Genomic DNA, 18,556 nt, shown 5'->3' on the forward strand with positions numbered 1-18,556 from the left:
AAAGCCTGGAACTGTGAAAAGACCAGAGTTGGACCCAAAAAGGGGTCATCCCAACAGCTGAGACAGTGACACAAATTATACTTTGCTATTACAGAGAACTTGCAAGTTATTTACATAATTGTATTATTATTTTTTCATTATTCTTATATCTTTTATTTTAATAGTATTTTTGTCTTCCTCTTCTTTCTATTTAGTCTTCTTTGCTTGGCTGATTAAACTGTATCATTTGACAGGTTTCCCCTTTTCTCTCTTTCATAGTGTATTGCTAATTTACTGTCCTTCACTTCACTTGTGTTCCATTAGCACACTACTCAAGGTCCTATACTCCCTATTCTTGTTATCCAGATCACGTAGATTCCGTCATATGATTGTTGCTCTAATATTATTGTAAATAATAGCTGTTCCATACAATTGTAAATACTACACAACAGCCCTCCCAGATCTAGCCCACTTCACCGTCTCCTGAATTCTATTGTTGTAGTGGTTAACTCTCTTCTCTCACACACTACACCTATTTACTATCTTTTACTCTCACCTTACCTCAGAATATGACCCCCCACAACCTCACTGCTTTCTAGATCCAACTCACAATCCTTCCTTTCCCAACAAGAGTCTTACCTTCTTTCCATCCTTTCTAAAAAGTGGCTACTTGGGTGTAATGTCACAGTTAACACTATACACAGCCAACGGATCTCCTGTTTCTTCTCTACCAGCTGCTACTGTAAATATTATAGAATACTCTCTTGCTGACTTAAACCAATTTGCCTTCCCCCTCCAACTAATCACAGAAAAGACTAGGTGGAAGCTGTGAACACCAGGATACCCGCTGGAAGAGGATACCACAAAACAAAGGAACCACCAACAGAGAACAACAGAAGAAGGTGAAGGAAGGAGTGGAAGTGACACTAACCTCAATCCAGGACCTATCTGGAAATACAACTAAATAGTAGAGAAATTACCCAGAACAAACAACTGAAGAAGAGCAAAAGAGAATCCTCAAAACCTTGTATACATGAAGAACCAGCTTCAACACAACCTGCCCACAGCAGCACAACAAAATACAAGAGGTGTTGGACAGAGGGACCCTCAGTTAACCAGCTGGTGGGAAGGACCCACCAAACAAAGACCCAACAGCAATCAAAACCCAAAGACAAACATAGAGCCAACTTAAATGACAGTCCAATACCAATGGGCTCAGGAGATCAAGGAGATGGCACCACTGAATCTCACAGGAATTCTTCCTAAGAAGGTCACACCATAAATCCAGGGAGCCAGAACACATCAATATAAGAAGCTGAGACTAACAAGAAGAGTCTCACAAACAATGGGAAGACAAAGAAATAATCCCCAAATGCAAGGAATGGAGGAAGACTCAGAAAGAATGCAAAATGAAATAGAAGCAACTCACCTATCAGATATAGAGTTAAAAGCAATGGTTATTAGGAAGCTCAATGAGCTCACAGTGAATTACCACAAACTACAGGGTAACTACAATGAACTCACTGCAAACTATATCAATGTGAAAAAGGAAATAGAAACTATCAACAAAGGACAAGAGTAAATGAAGAATTCAATTTCTGAACTGAAGAACACAGTAGAAGGAATCAAAAGCAAGACTGATGAAGCAGAAGATCAGATCAGTGAGCTGGAGGACAAAGTAGAAAAAAAACAGAAAGAGAAAGAAAAGGAAAAGAGGCTCAGAAAAAATGAATAGGGATTAAGAGAAATGCAGGACAATATGAAACGTAATAATATCCGTATAATAGGGATACCAGAAGGAGAAGAAGAAGAGCAAGGGATAAAAAGCCTATTTGAAAAAGTAATGATGGAAAATATCCCTAATTTGATGACAGAAAAAGTCACACAAATCCAAGAAACACAGACAGTCCCCATCAAGAAGAACCCAAAGAGGCCCACTTGAAGACACATCATAATTAAAATGGCAAAACTCCAAGACAAAGAGAGAATCTTAAAGGCAGCAAGAGAGAAACAGGAAATAACATACAAGAGAGCCTTGATAAGGTTAGCAGCTCACTTCTCAATGGAAACGCTCCAAGACAGAAGAGAATGGCAAGAAATGTTCCAAGTAATGAGAACAGAGGCCTGCAACCAAGGCTACTTTACCCAGCAAGACTCTCAATCAAGACAGAAGGCTAAATAAGGAGCTTCCCAGACAAAAGAAGCCTCAAATAATTCACTTCCACCAAACCAGCTCCGCAAGAGATGCTGAAGGGACTGCTTTAAGGAAAGGAAGAACAAGAGAGACAAAGAGAGGAACACAGGCACAGAATTGGCAATGAATAAGTACATATCAATAATAACTTGAAATGCAAATGGATTAAATGCTCCAATCTAAAGACACAGAATAGCTGAATGGGTAAGAAAGCATGACCCACACATTACGCTGCCTACAAGAGACCCACCTCAATAAAAAAGACTACATACACTGAAAGTGTAGGGTTGGAAACAATTTTCCAAACAAACAGACAGGAGAAAAAAAAAAAGCTAAGGTAGCAATACTGATATCAGACAAAATAGACTTCCAAAAAAGGGTCATAAAGAGGGACCCAGAAGATCACTTCATAATACTCAAGGGAAGAATCCAACAAGAAGACATAAACATTGTAAATATATATGCACCCAACAGAGGAGCACCCTATACATGAAGAAAATCAGACGACTTCAAAAGATATTGACAGCAACACAATTATAGTAGAGGATTTTAACACCCCACTATCAAAAATGGATACATCTTTCAAACAAAATATCAACAAAGATATTGTGGCATTGAACAATGCCCTATGAAATGGACTTAACTGATATATATACAGCCCATCATCCTAAAGAAGCTAAATATACATTCTTTTCAAATGCACATGGAACATTTTCAAAGATAGACCACATGATAGGACACAAAACAAGCCTCAAATTCAAGAAAATTGAAATCATATCAAGCATTTTCTCCAACCACAAGGGACTGAAACTAGAAACTAACCCCAAGGAAAAAAACCCAAAACACTCAAAATCATGGAGATTAACTAGCATGCTATTAAACAGTGACTGGGTCAAGAATGATATTAGGGAAGAACTCTAAAAGTTTCTGGAAACAAATGAAAATGAACTCACAACAACCCAAACTTTACGGAACACAGCCAAGGCAGTCCTGAGAGAAAAGTTCATAGTTAGACAGGCTTACCAAAAAAAGATAGAAACATTTCAAACAAACAACCTAACCATATGCCTACAAGAACTGGAGGAACAACAACAAAGACAGCCCAGAGCAAGTAGAAGGAAGCAAAATAACCAAGATCAGAGCAAAATTAAATGACATAGAGACAGCACAATTCTAAAGAACAATGAATCCAGGAGCTGGTTCTTTGAAAAAAAAAAAAAAAACAAAATTGGCAAGCCTTAAAAGCAGGCTCATCAAGAAAAAAAGAGAAAGGACCCACATAAACACAATCAGAAATGAAGAGGAGAGATTACAACTGAGACCACAGAAATACAAAGGATTGTAAAAAATGAATACGAAGAACTGTATGTCAAGAAATTTGAAAACTAGGGGAAATGGACAAATTTCTAGAAAAATATAATCTTCTAAAACTCAATGAAGAAGAAGCAGAAAGCCTGAAAAGACCAATAACAGCAGATGAAATTGAAGAGTAATCAAAAAACTCCCGACACACAAAAGCCCTGGACCAGATGGTTTCACAGGAGAACTTTTTTTTATTTTATTTTAATCATTGTTCAAGTACAGTTTTCTCCCTTTTACTCCCATTACAGTCCCCCCTCCCACCCCTCCCCACTTCCCTCCCATTACCACCCTCCCCTTAGTTTATGACCATGTGTCCTTTAAGTTTGTTCCTGTGAACCCTTCCCACTGTCCCCTTAAATTTCCTCTTCTCTCCCCTCTGGTTACTGTCAGACTGTCCCCTATTTCAGTGTCTTTGGTTATATTTTGCTTGTTTCTTTGTTTTGTTCTTTAGGTTGCTGTTAAAGGTGAGATCATATGGTATTTGTCTTCCATTGCCTGGCTTGTTTCGCTTAGCATAATGCTTTCCAGCTCCATCCATGCTGTTGAAAAGGGTAGGAGCTCCTTCTTTCTTTCTGCTGCATAGAATTCCATTATGTAAATGTACCATATTTTTGATCCATTCATTTACTGATGGGAATCTTGGTTGCTTCCAGCACCTAGCTATTGTAAATTGTGCTGCTATGAACATCGCGGTGCAAAGGTTCTTTTGTATTGGTGTTTTAGTGTTCTTAGGATATACCCCCAGCAGTGGAATTGCAGGGTCAAAAGGCAGATCCATTTTTAGTTTTCTGAGGAAGTTCCATACTGCTTTCCATAGTGGTTGTACCAGTCTACAGTCCCACCAGCAGTGCACTAGGGTCCCCTTCTCTCCACAACCTCTCCAACACTTGTTGTTTGTTGCTTTGTTTATGATGGCCATTCTGACTGGTGTGAAGTGGTATCTCATTGTGGTTTTAATTTGCATCTCTCTGATAGCTAGTGATATTGAACATTGTTTCATGTGTCTTTGGATCTTCTGTATGTCCTCCTAGGAGAAATGTCTGTTCAAGTCCTTTGCCCATTTTTTAATAGGGTTACTTGTCTTCTTAGAGTGGAGTCATGTAAGTTCTTTATATATTTTGGAGATTAAACCCTTGTCTGAGGTATCATTGGACAATATGTTTTCCCATACAGTTGGTTCTCTTTTTATTTTGATGCTGTTTTCTTTAGCTATGCAAAAGCTTTTTATTTTCATGAGGTCCCATTTGTTTATTCATTCCTTTATGTCCCTTGCTCTAGGAGACATGTCAGTAAAAAAGTTTCTGCGTGAAATATCTGAGATTTTCCTGCCTAAGTTCCCTTCTAGGACTTTAATGCTGACACGGTTTATATTTAAGTGTTTTATCCACCTTGAATTTATTTTTGTATAAGGTGTAAGTTGGTGCTCGAGTTTCATTCTTTTGCACATAGCTGTCCAGTTCTCCCAACACCATTTGTTGAAGAGGCTATTTTTACTCCATTTTATGTTGCTGCCTCCTTTGTCAAATATTAATTGACCATAGAGACTTGGGCTTATTTCTGGGCTCTCTGTTCTGTTCCATTGGTCTATGTGCCTGTTTTTATGCCAGTACCAGGCTGTTTTGATTACAGTGGCCTTGTAGTATTGTTTAGTGTCGGGTATTGTGATCTCTCCTACTTTACTCTTCTTTCTCAAAATTGCAGCAGCTATTCGGGGTCGTTTATGGTTCCATATAAATTTTTGAAGTGCTTGTTCTATGTCTGTGAAATATGCCATTGGTACTTTAATAGGAATTGCATTGAATGTGTAAATTGCTTTGGGTAGTATGGACATTTTGATGATATTAATTCTTCCAATCCATGAACATGGTATATGTTTCCATTTGTTTGTGTCTTCCTTGATTTCTTTCTTGAGTGTTATATAGTTTTCTGAATACTGGTCTTTTACCTCTTTGGTTAGATTTATTCCTAGATATTATATTTTTCATTTTGCTATTTCAAATGGAATTTTTTCCTTGATCTCTGCTTCTGCTGTTTCATTGTTGGTGTACAGAAATGCCTTTGATTTCTGGATATTGACTCTGTATCTCGCTGTTTTGCCAAATTCATTTATTAGGTCAAGCAGTTTTTTGGTAGGGTCTATAGGATTTTCTATGTATACTATCATGTCATCTGCAAACAGTGACAGTTTTGTTTCCTCCTTTCCAATTTGGATGCCTTTTATTTCTTTTTCTTGCCTGATTGCTGTGGATAAATCTTCCAGTACTATATTGAATAGAAGTGGTGAGAGTGGACAGCCTTGTCTTGTTCCTGATCTTAGTGGAAAAGTTGTTAATTTTTGCCCATTGAGTATGATGTTGGCTGTAGGTCTCTCATATATGGCCTTTATTATGTTGAGGAATGCTCCCTCTATTCCCACTTTCCTGAGTATTTTTATCATAAATGGGTGCTGTACCTTATCAAATGCTTCTTCCGCAACTCTTGATACGATCATGTGGTTTTTGTCTTTGCTTTTGTTTATGTGATGTATTACATTTACTGACTTGCGAATATTGTACCATCCTTGCATCCCTGGAATGAATCCCACTTGGTCATGGTGTATGTCTTTTTAATGTACTGTTGGATGCGGTTTGCCAATATTTTGTTGAGGATTTTAGCGTCAATGTTCATCAGCGATATTGGCCTGAAGTTTTCTTTCTTTGTTGTGTCTTTATCTGGTTTTGGAATTAGGATGATGCTGCCCTCATAAAAAGAGTTTGGGAGTCTTCCATCTTTTTGAATTTTTTGGAATAGTCTGTGAAGGATAGGGGTTAGCTCTTCCTTAAATGCTTTGCAGAATTCTCCTGTGAAACCATCTGGTCCAGGGCTTTTGTGTGTTGGAAGTTTTTTGATTACTGCTTCAATTTCTTTTGCTGTTATTGGTTTGTTCAGGGTTTCTGCTTCTTTTTCATTGAGTTTTGGAAGATTATATTTTTCTAGAAATTTGTCCATTTCCCCTACATTTTCAAATTTTTTGGCATACAGTTCTTTGTAGTAATTTCTTACAACCCTTTGTATTTCTGTGGTATCTGTTGTAATCTCTCCTCTTTCATTTCTGATGGTGTTTATTTGGGATTTCTCTTTTTTTTCTTGATGAGTCTGCTTAAAGGATTGCCGATTTTGTTTATCTTTTCAAAGAACCAGCTCTTGGATTCATTGATCCTTAGAATTGTGCTTTTAGTCTATGTCATTTAATTCTGCTCTGATCTTGGTTATTTCCTTCCTTCTGCTTGCTTTGGGCTGTCTTTGTTGTTGTTCCTCGAGTTCTTGCAGGCATTTGGTTAGGTTGCTTGTTTGGAATGTTTCTATCTTTTTTAGGTGGGCCTGTATCGCTATGAATTTCCCTCTCAGGACTGCCTTGGCTGTGTCCCATAAGTTTTGGGTTGTTGTGAGTTTGTTTTCATTTGTTTCCAGAAACCTTTTGATTTCTTCCCTAATATCATTTTTGACCCATTCATTGTTTAATAGCATGCTAGTTAATCTCCATGATTTTGAGTGCTTGGGTTTTTTTCCTTGGGGTTGGTTTCTAGTTTCAGTCCCTTGTGATGCAAGAAAATGCTTGGTATGATTTCAATTTTTTTGAAATTGTTGAGACTTGTGTTGTGTCCTATCATGTGGTCAATCTTTGAAAATGTTCCGTGTACATTTGAAAAAAATGTGTATTTAGCTTCTTTGGGATGGAAGGTTCTGTATATATCAGTAAAGCCCATTTCATCTAGGGTATTGTTCAATGCCACAATATCTTTGTTGATATTTTGTTTGGAAGATCTGTCCATTTTTGATAGTGGGGTGTTAAAATCCCCCACAATAATTGTATTGCTGTCAATATCTCTCTTGAAGTCCTCTAAGATTTTCTTTATGTATTTGGGTGCTCCTATGTTGGGTGCATGCATATTTACAATATTTATGTCTTCTTGGTGGATTCTTCCCTTGAGTAGTATGAAGTGACCTTCTGGGTCTCTCTGTATGGTCCTTCTTTAGAAGTCTATTTTGTCTGAAATGAGCATTTCTACCCCAGCTTTTTTTCCTGTCCGTTTGGTTGGAAAATTTGTTTCCAGCCCTTCACTTTCAGCCTGTGCAGGTCTTTTATCCTGAGGTGGGTCTGTTGTAGGCAGCATATGTGTGAATCAAGTTTTCTTATCCAATTAGCTATTCTATGTCTTTTGATTGGAGCATTTAATCCATTTACGTTTAAAGTTATTATTGATAGGTACTTATTCATTGCCTTTTATGTACGTGTGTTGCTCTTATGTACTCTCTTCTTTTCCTTTCTTTCCTTAAAGCAGTCTCTTTAGCATCTCTTGCAGAGCTGGTTTAGTGGAGGTATTCTTTTAGACTTCTTTTGTCTGAGAAGCTTCTTATTTGGCCTTCCATCTTGATTGAGAGCCTTGCTGGGTAAAGTAGCCTTGGTTGCAAGGAGAACTTTACAAAGTATTTAAGGAAGAGCTAACCCGTATCATTCACAGACTATTCCAAAGAATCCAAAATGATGGAAGACTCCCAAAATCTTTTATGAAGCCAGCATTATGCTAATCCTAAAACCAGATAAGGACACAACACAGAAAGAAAACTTCAGGCCAATATCACTGAAATATATACACGCTAAAATCCTCAGGAAAATATTGGCAAACCACATCCAACAATACATTAAAAAGATCATACACCATGACCAAGTGGGATTCATTCCAGGGATGCAAGGATGGTACAATATTCGCAAGTCAGTAAATGTAATGCATCCCATAAACAAAAGCAAAGACAAAAACCACATGATCATATCAAGAGTTGCGGAAGAAGCATTTGATAAGGTACAGCACCCGTTTATGATAAAAATACTCAGGAAAATGGGAATAGAGGGAGCATTCCTCAACATAATAAAGGCCATATATGAGAGACCTACAGCCAACATCATACTCAATGGGCAAAAATTAACAACTTTTCCACTAAGATCAGGAACAAGACAAGGTTGTCCACTTTCATCACTTCTATTCAACATAGTATTGGAAGTTTTAGCCACAATGATCAGACAAGAAAAGGAAATAAAAGGCATCCAAATCAGGAAGGAGGAAACAAAACTGTCATTGTTTGCAGATGACATGATAGTGTACATAAAAAACTCTATAGGCTCTGTAAAACAACTGCTCGACCTAATAAATGAATTTGGCAAGGCAGTCGAATATGAAATCAATATTCGACAGTTAATTCAAAGAAATCAAAGGCATTTTTATACACCAACAATGAAACAGCAGAAGCAGAAATCGAGAAAAAATCCCAGTTGATATATCAACAAGAAAAATAAAATACCTAGGAATAAACCTAACCAAGGTGGTAAAAGACCTGTACTCAGAAAACTACAGAACACTGAAGAAAGAAAACAAGGAAAACACAAATAAATGGAAACATATACCATATTCATGGATCAGAAAAACTAACATCATCAAAATGTCCATACTACCGAAAGCAATTCACACATTTAATGCAATACCTATTAAAGTACCAATGGCCTATTTCACAGACATAGAACAAACACTTCAAAAATTTATATGGAACCATAAACCACCTGAATAGCTGCCGCAATGTTGAGAAAGAAGAGCAGCGGAGGGATCACAATACCTGATATTAAACTCTACTACAAGGCCACTGTAATCAAAACAGCCTGGTACTGGCATGAAAACAGGCACATAGACCAATGGAACAGAACAGAGAACCTAGAAATAAACCCAAGTCTCTATGGTCTATTAATATTTGAGAAAAGGGGTAGCAACATAAAATGGAATAAAAATAGCCTCTTCGCCCTGGCTGGCGTAGCTCAGTGGATTGAGCGCGGGCTGGGAAACCAAAGTGTCCCAGGTTCAATTCCCAGCCAGGGTATATTCCTGGGTTGTAGGCCATAACCCCCAGCAACCGCACATTGATGTTTCTCTCTCTCTCTCTTTCTTTCTCTCTCTCTCTCCCTCCCTCCCTTCCCTCTCTAAAAATGAATAAATAAAAATCTTAAAAAAACAACAACAACAACAACAAAAAAACTTATTTAAAAAAAAATAGCCTCTTCAACAAATGGTGTTGGGAGAACTGGAAAATTAAGTGCAAAAAAATGAAGCTCGAGCACCAACTTACACCCTACACAAAAATAAATTCAAGGTGGATAAAAGATTTAAATATAAACTGTGTCAGCATTAAAGTCCTAGAAGGGAACTTAGGCAGGAAAATCTCAGATATTTCACATAGCAACATTTTCACTGATATGTCCCCTACAGCAAGGGACATAAAGGAAAGAAAAACAAATGGGATCTCATTAAAATGAAAAGCTTCTGCGCAGCCAAAGAAAACAGTATTAAAATAAAAAAAGAACCAACCATATGGGAAAACATATATGCCAATGATACCTCAGACAAGGGTTTAATCTCCAAAATATGTAAAGAAATCACATGACTCCACTCTAAGAGGACAAGCAACCCAATTAAAAAATGGGCAAAGGACTTGAAAAGACACTTCTCTAAGGAGAACATACAGAGGATCTAGGGACACATGAAAAAATGCTCAGTATCGCTAGCTATCAGAGAGAGATGCAAATTAAAACCACAATGAGATACCACTTCACACCAGTCAGAATGGCCATCATCAACAAACCAACAAACAACAAGTGTTGGAGAGGGTGTGGAGAAAAGGGAACACTAGTGCACTGTTGTTGGGATTGCAGACTGGTACAACCACTATGGAAAACAGTATGCAATTTTCTCAGAAAACTAAGAATGGATCTGCCTTTTGACCCAGCAATTCCACTGCTAGGATTATATCCTAAGAACCCTGAAACACCAATCCACAAGAACCTATGCACCCCAGTGTTCACAGCATCAAAATTTACATTAGCCAAGTATGGAAGCAACCTAGATGCCCATCAAGAAGTGAACAGATCAAAAAACTATGGGACATTTACACAATGGAATTCTATGCAGCAGAAAGAAAGAAGGAGCTCCTACCCTTTTGGGCAGCATGGATGGAACTGGAAAGGATTATGTTAAATGAAATAATCCAGGTGGTAAAAGACAAATACCATAGGATCTCACCTTTAAGAGGAACCTAATCAACAGAACAAAGAAACAAGCAAAATATAACCAAAGACACTGAAATAGAGAACAGGCTGACAGTGACCAGAGGGGAGAGGGGAGGAAATTTCAGGGGAAAAGGGGAAGGGTTCACAGGAACAAGTATAAAGGACACATGGACAAAAACAAGGGGGTGGTAACAGGAGGGAAGTGGGGAGGGCTGGGGGTTGGGCTGGGATGGGAGTAAACTGTACTTGAACAACAATCTTGAGAAAGAGAGAAAGAGAGAAAGAAAGAGAGAAAAAAGAAAGAAGGAAAGAAAAACATGTCTAGAAAAAAATCTTTAAAAAAACAGATAAAGAGGACTTCCGGCAAGATGGAGGCATAGGTGGGTGCACCGTACCTCCACGCACAACAAAGATTAGAATAACAACAATTTAGAGGCAGAATAACACCCAGAACTGACAGAGAATTTATCCGAATGGAAGTCGGACAGCCAAGAAGTTGAAGTAGACCTGTTCATCCAGACCGGTAGGAGGAGCGGAGACAGGCAGCCAGACACGGGTCGCGGCACGCAGAGATCGGGGAGAACTGGGCACATAAGGCAACTGGGAGCGTGTGAGCCTTCTGGGATGCGCAAGATTGCAGCGGTGGACCCTGAGTATGCAAGCGGCGGCTGGCGGACCCAGTGAGGTGGCACTGTGGACCAGGGCAGAGCGCGCAACCCAGAATCCCAGAGGGGTTACTGAGGTCGCTGGAGAGTGGAGCTACCGCCATTGTTCCCTCCCGCCCTGGCCCCCACCCCCACATACAACATCACAATCTAGCGACTGGGGTGCCCAGCCCCAGTGAATACCCAAGGCTCCGCCCCTCACCGTAACAAGAGCGACCAGACCCCCCCCTCAAAAAAAAAAGGGGAGAGAGAGAGAGAGACATGTCTCCAACAGAAGTACAGATCAATGCCCCAGGACTCATCCTTTTGAGCGACCAAGATATAGCCAATCTATCAGATGCACCATTCAAAACACTGGTGATAAGGGAGCTCACGGAATTCGTGGATTTGGGGGGCAAATTACATGAAAAAATGCAGGTTACCATAAAAGAGATGAAGGAAGATGCACAGAGAACCAATAGTGAAGGGAAGGAAACTGGGACTCAAAACAATACAGTGGATCAGAAGGAAGAAAAAAAACAACCAAACAGGAAAGAATGAAAAAATAAGAATTCAAAAAAATGAGGAGAAGGTTAGGAACCTCTAGGACATCTTTAATTGTTGCAGCGTCCAAATTATAGGGGTACCAGAAGGGGAAGAGGAAAAGCAACAGATTGAGCACGTATTTGAACAAATAATAAAGGAGATCTTCTCCATTCTGGCAAAGGAAATAGACTTCCAGGAAGTCAAGGAAGCTCAGAGAGCCCCAAAGAAGCTGGACCCAAGAAGAAACACACCAAGGCACATCATAATTACATTAGCCAAGGTAAAAACAAAGGAGAGAATCCTAGAAGCAGCAAGAGATAAGGGGACAGTAACCTACAAAGGAGTTCCCATCAGACTGTCAGCTGATTTCTCAAAAGAGATCTTACAGGCAAGAAGGGGCTGGAAAGAAATATTCCAAGTCATGAAAGACAAGGACCTACATCCCACATTGCTCTATCCAGCAAAGCTCTCATTTAGAATGGAAGGGCAGATAAAGTGCTTCTCACATAAGGTCAAGTTAAAGGAGTTCATCATCACCAAGCCCTTATTTTATGAAATGTTAAAGGGACTTATCTAAGAAAAGAAGATAAAGAAAAAACATGTATAGTGAAAGGACAGCAAACTCACAATTATTAACAACCATACCTAAAGCAAAACCAAAAGAAACTAAGCAAACAACTAAAACAGAAACAGAACCACAGAAATGGAGATCACATGGAGGGTTAGCAACAGGGGAGTGGGAGGAGGAGAGAGGGGGGAAAAGTACAGAGAATAAGTAGCATAGAATGTAGGTTGAAAATAGATAGGGGGAGGGTAAGAATAGTATGGGACATGTAGAAGCTAAAGAACTTATAAGTATGACACATGGACATGACTAAATGGGGGGATATGGGTGGGAGAGGGTGTACAGGGTGGAGGGGAGTGAAGGGGGAAAATGGGAGAACTGTAATAGCATAACCAATAAAATATATTTAAAAAACAGATAAAGAAATTAAAAGAGAAAAAAATTAGGCCAATATCCCTGATTCTCATAGATGCAAAACTCCTCAACATAATATTTGAAAATCAAATCAGCAATAATATTATAAAGATCCTACATCATGATCAAGTGAGATTTATTCCTAAGATGCAAGGTTAGTTCAATATCCACAAATCAATCAATGTGAAACACCACATAAACAAAATGGATAAAAATCATATGCCCATATGAATAGATGAAGAATAAGTATTTGATAAAATCCATTTTTTGATAAAAAAAAAACTCTAAGGAAAGTGGAACAGAGGAAATATATCTCAAAATAGTAAAGGCCATTTATAACAAATTCAGAGCTAACGTCATATTCAACAAGGCAAAACTGAAAGCATTTTCCTTAAGATCAGGAACAAGACCAGAATGTCCACTTTCACCACTCTTACGTAATGCAGCAGTGAATGTACAGGCCACAGCAAGGCTGCATTATCAAAACACATGGTACTATCATAAAAAATGGACACATGGATCAATGGAATAGAATGGAGAGCCCAGAAATAAACCCATACCTATATGGTCAATTAATACATTCCAAAAGAGGCAAGAACATACAATGGGGGTAAAGACAGTCTATTTAATAAATGGTCTTGGGAGAACAGGACAGATATATGCAAAAAATGAAACTAGATCATCAACTTACACAACATACAAAATAAATTCAAAATGGACAAAAGACCTAAATGTAATAGTGAAAATCATAAAACTCTTAGAAGAAAATATGGGCAGTAAAATCCCTGACATTTCTTTGAGCAATCTTTTTGATACATATCTTTGGATAAGGGAAACAAAAACAAAATAAATAAATGGGAGTATATAAAATGTTTTTGCACATCAACAAAATCAAAAGACAACCTATTGAATGGAAGAGGATATTTGCCAATGACACATCAGATATGGGGTTGCTATCTAAAATTTATAAAGAATTTACACAACTTAATACCAAAAACACAAACAATCTGGTAGAGAAAAAAACAACAAATGCCTTGGTCAGGGTGGCTCAGGTGGTTGGAGCATCATCCTGTATTCAAAAGGTTGTGGGTTAGATTCCCAGCCAGGGCATGTACTTAGGCTGCAGGTTCAGTCCTGGATCTGGGTATATGGGATCCCTCGATGTGAAAGATCCCCAGTCTGTGTGAATACACCATGCTACCAATCAATGCTTCTCTCTTGTATCAATGTTTCCCTCTCTCCCTCCCTTTCTCCTTTCACCTCTCTCCAAATAAATAAATGAAAAAATGTCTTCAGGTGAGGATTAAAAAAACCGAGCACAGAACCTATACAGACATTACTCCAAAGAGGACATACAGATGTCCAATAGACATATGAAAAGATGCTCAAGGTCACTAATCATCAGAGAAATTCACGTTAAAACCGCAATGAGATATCACCTCACGCCTGTCAGAATGGCTGTCATTAATAAATCAGCAAACATGTGTTGGCATAGATGTGGAGACTGAGGGGAAAAGGCTGCCAATTTCTGTCATATCTTCTTATGCCTTATCAAAGGCACTATTGTTATATTGATACTACTCTGGAGGATTGTTCCTAGAATTTTAATCTGATTAGTAGAAGTGATTTCCTGGATTAGAAAAGAACATACTAAACAAGTTCCGTAAGCATGTTTTGATGTAATTAAAATGACCTATTATACAGAATCTTGAAATATATATGATTAATTCTCATCTGGACTAGAAGCTTGATTTAAATTTACCAGAATACAAAACATGCTTGGCAATTATTAAAGCTTAATTTTCCAAATTATGCCAAAACTTTTAATAAGAGATTCTCCACTGATAAGGTACAGTAGGAAGTAGTGCAGAAATGTAAGAGTCTTTACGTCGAGAGCCTTCATGCAGAAGCTGAAGACAGACTACAAGGGCATCTGACAAGTGGTAGTCACCTTCTGTGTGTGTGTGTAACTCTCCCTCCCTCATCCATCACTTCAAAGACCCATGGTGTTCCTACTTTACTGCCTTCCCTCCCCCATTCACAGTAATTAAACACAAGTCATTTTATATTAAATGAAAGAATTTCAATCAATGTACTAAGTCAATCATTTATATTTTAAGCTCTAGTTACACACAGTGGTCCTATTAAATTGATTTCAACTACCAGGAAACCATGTTGAGGACAACTTTTTAAATAGCAAGGAATTCTGGAACCACACTACAGGTAAGGTTGGCCTAGAAGGTTAACCTGATTTATTCCTTTTACCTAGAATAATTGCAGAGGGCTTAGAAGGGCATGCATCCACTTTTGCTTTCCCAATTGTGTCCCAATTGTGGAGGCTAGCCCTATTATGAAAGTGATGCCTACTTCTTGAGTAGTTTAATTTAACTTTACATTTCATGTAAGCCACACATAGATGACATGACATATCAGAATTATTAATAACAATATTCCAGAAAAGAAATGTGGGAACATTATTGCTGCAAACGCAATATTTTATTTTTTAAAAGATTTTACTTATTTATTTTTAGAGAGAGAGGAAGGGAAGGAGAAAGAGACACATCAGTCAGTTGCCTCCTACACGTCCCCTACAGGGTTATCTGGCCCAAAACCCAGGCATGGGTTTTGACCTGGAATCAAACCAGCAATCTTTCAGTCCACGAGGTGGTGCCCAAACCACTGAGCCACACCGGTCAGGGTGATAGGAGCAACACTTAAATACAGTATAAAGCAACAGTGCCCATAGTCCTATACTGTCATATACGGAAAATGACTTCGGTAGAATCTCAAATGTCTGCTGTACATGAGAGAGCTGAAATGGAACCATCAAAGACATTTGGGGGAAAAAATACAGATGTTATACACTGTAAAATAATGCTTCAAACTCTCGGCAACCACAGTAGTTAAAGAACCAAACTGGCTCACCAGTATTTAGGCAAACTAGTAGGAACATACCTATTTGGGAAACCAACTTTTAATGTTTAAGGTGTTATTTGTAGGCACTAGTTTGGCTCACTAATATAATTACTGAAGTAAATATATGACCACTTTAATAAAATAAGCCTTAAAATTCACCTTGTTTTTGCTTCCTTTTCAGAGGCACTTATGATTAGTCTAGCTGGAACCTTTCATATCACAATTAAACAAAGTTCATGTCCTCCCAGATACTGGTATCAGCAATTTTACAGTCCTGTATCCAAATATGATAGCATCTTTTTGCAGAATCCACTTTACCCTTCTGTGCTAAGATTCTTACCATTATTAAAAATATAGGTTAACCTTATCACCCTTCAAAAGATATATTGTAAATGAAATGATAAATGATTTAAAAAATTAAAAGAGAGTGCAATAGCCACACAAATTTTTCACAGACTTGTGGCTAGAAATTTAATAGACTATTTTTTTAAACAACATGAATATAAAGAGAAATAAGACAGTTCAAAAATAGTAACTAAATGTAAACTAGGAATATAAAATATACACTTATATTTAGTATTTAAATGTTTAACTCTAGAGTGTGTTTTTTTAAAATCACCTTAAGCATTTGTGAATAATGTGGATAAAAAAAGGCATTCAATGGAAAATAGTATGTATCATAGAGTAAAATGATAATAAGTTCCTAACTGGGCAGATTTCAGTGGGTAGTCATACCCTGGGCTTATAACTGTAGTGAAAGGTTTACTTTTGCTTTAAGCAAGCCCTGCCCATTGTTACTGTGCACTTAGGTTAACACACCTTTGAACTGCTCTCTTTTCAGACCCCTCAAGAGAGCACATAATCTTAACTACTCTGCAATCCCCTCCCCAAGTTCCTTCCTGCCACCTTCATGTAATCTTCCTTAAGTTCCCTACATAATTTCAAATACATAAAAGAAATTGCAAACTGTTATTCTTGGGAGCATTTATCTCAGTCTGTAGAGATCTTACTTTCAGTTGTATCCTCTGCTTGGCTCAAATAAAATTTAAAAAATATATATTGTTTTCATATGTTTGTTGATTTTAGAGAGACAGGGAGAAAGAGAAAGAAAGAAGCATCAATGTGGTGGGAGAGAAGCATTGACTGGCTGACTCATAAGGCACCCCATTAGGGATCAAACACAAAACCTAGGTACGCAATCTGACCAGGAATCAAACCCCCAATCTTTTGATGTATGGGACAATGCTCCAACCAACTGAGCCACCCTGGGCAGGGCTCAAATGCATTTTTATAAAAATTCTCAAATGCATTTTTATAAAAATTGTTTATATTTTATTGTCTTACATTGACAATAACTATTCCAAATTCTCCGTGAACAGCTTCCTAATACACCAAGTCAAAACCATTTTACTTGGCTTAAAAAAGACTGCAGTAAACACTGCAGGAACTACGATTCTTATTCTCAAGATAATATAATGTGGATAAGCAGTATACATATGGAATAGCTATGGAGTAATATAAAAATGTTTATGGCTGGGTGTGATATGACCAGGTTAGACTGTCACAAAACTCTGAGAAAGGAAAGTCACTCTGAGAGGGGTTGGGCAGGAGCCTGCCCTCAAAGCCAGAGCAGGATTTGGATTTTATATAAGAAATACCATGCCTATGCCAGAGTTCAAGTACAAGGTATTTGTGAAAAGTAAAGACAGAGATAAAATGGGAAAAGTAAGATGGTACAGACTACAAAGATTCTGCAATGCCAAGCTGAGTCCTGTAGACATGAATGATTCTATGTTTCAATGCAATGATAGGAGAGATGATGAAAACAGCAACTGAAAACAATTTCGTCTGCTAATCATGATCACAATGAATAAAGTAGGATAAGGCTGGAGGCTAACCCTGTCAAGAGGAACAAGCCCCAGATGTCAGAAGAATGTAGGGAGTAGGAGTGGAGAAGAAAATGAAAATCAAATGCAGTAAAGGTTAGTGAAAAATCTGTTTTGAAGTTATTACCCAGAAAAATCCTCTTGATGCATGGTGATGATTATGGCCTCTATAGCATCTGCCACTGAAGTCAGTAAGGGCTGCACCGCATTTCCCATTAGAACATGGATCGTCTGAAAAGAAGAAAAAAGGAAGTACAGGCAAAATTAAAGACTAACAAAGAAATATGAGAAGCATTTTGACTAAAAGTTTTTATATCATGTCAAATTCAAACTATATACAGTTTAACTGTAATAACTCAACAGAAGTCCGGTACTCTTCCTACCTGCTGTCAAAAACGACTTTTAAAGTTTACATTTGTAGATGGCACTAAAAAATTTTAACTTCCCACTCCTCTCATATTTTCAAAAGTTTAATAGTCAAATGAGCCCCTGGAAAAAGGAAAAAGAGAGGAGTAGTGCTACTATGAAGTAAAGATCAAATGAACACATCTTTTTTTAAACTTCTGAGGAATGAGTTAAGACCAAAACTGATTCTGCACAACTGGAACGACATCATATGCTTGTAACCAGAGTGAATATAATATAGTGGTGATTCTTATAGGGCAGAACAGTTAAAGACTTCCTGAATTAGGTTTCAATTTAGAATTTCACAGTAGTGATTCTCAACTGGGGAAAATTTTGTTTCCTCATCTGAAAATGTCTGGAGACACTTTTTGATTGTTAGAACTGGGGAGTGTGAGGGTTTTACTTTTAGCATCTAGTGGGTAGAGGATGGAGATGCTGCTAGACATCCTACGGGACAATCCCCATAACAAAGAACTAAAATGTCAACAGTGCTAAGACTGAGAAACTATTCTACAGTGAGGTATAATGATTGGTTAGGTTATGTAAGACTGTAGGTCT

At 37.9% G+C, this 18,556-nt stretch overlaps 1 protein-coding gene across 2 annotated transcripts in view; it reads right to left on the reverse strand.

Annotated features, from left to right (window-relative positions):
* The window catches only part of COG5 (component of oligomeric golgi complex 5), a 361,130-nt gene that overhangs the window by 39,832 nt on the left and 302,742 nt on the right, over positions 1-18,556 (reverse strand). For both annotated transcript variants that reach the window (XM_045828077.1, XM_045828076.1), the window contains one exon: positions 17,721-17,824. In XM_045828077.1, the coding sequence (XP_045684033.1) occupies positions 17,721-17,824 (104 nt within the window). The remainder of the gene's footprint in view (positions 1-17,720; positions 17,825-18,556) is intronic.

Source organism: Phyllostomus hastatus, unplaced genomic scaffold, assembly GCF_019186645.2.
Source record: "Phyllostomus hastatus isolate PE091 unplaced genomic scaffold, TTU_PhHast_1.1 phas_scaffold_78, whole genome shotgun sequence".
Lineage (NCBI taxonomy): Eukaryota > Metazoa > Chordata > Mammalia > Chiroptera > Phyllostomidae > Phyllostomus > Phyllostomus hastatus.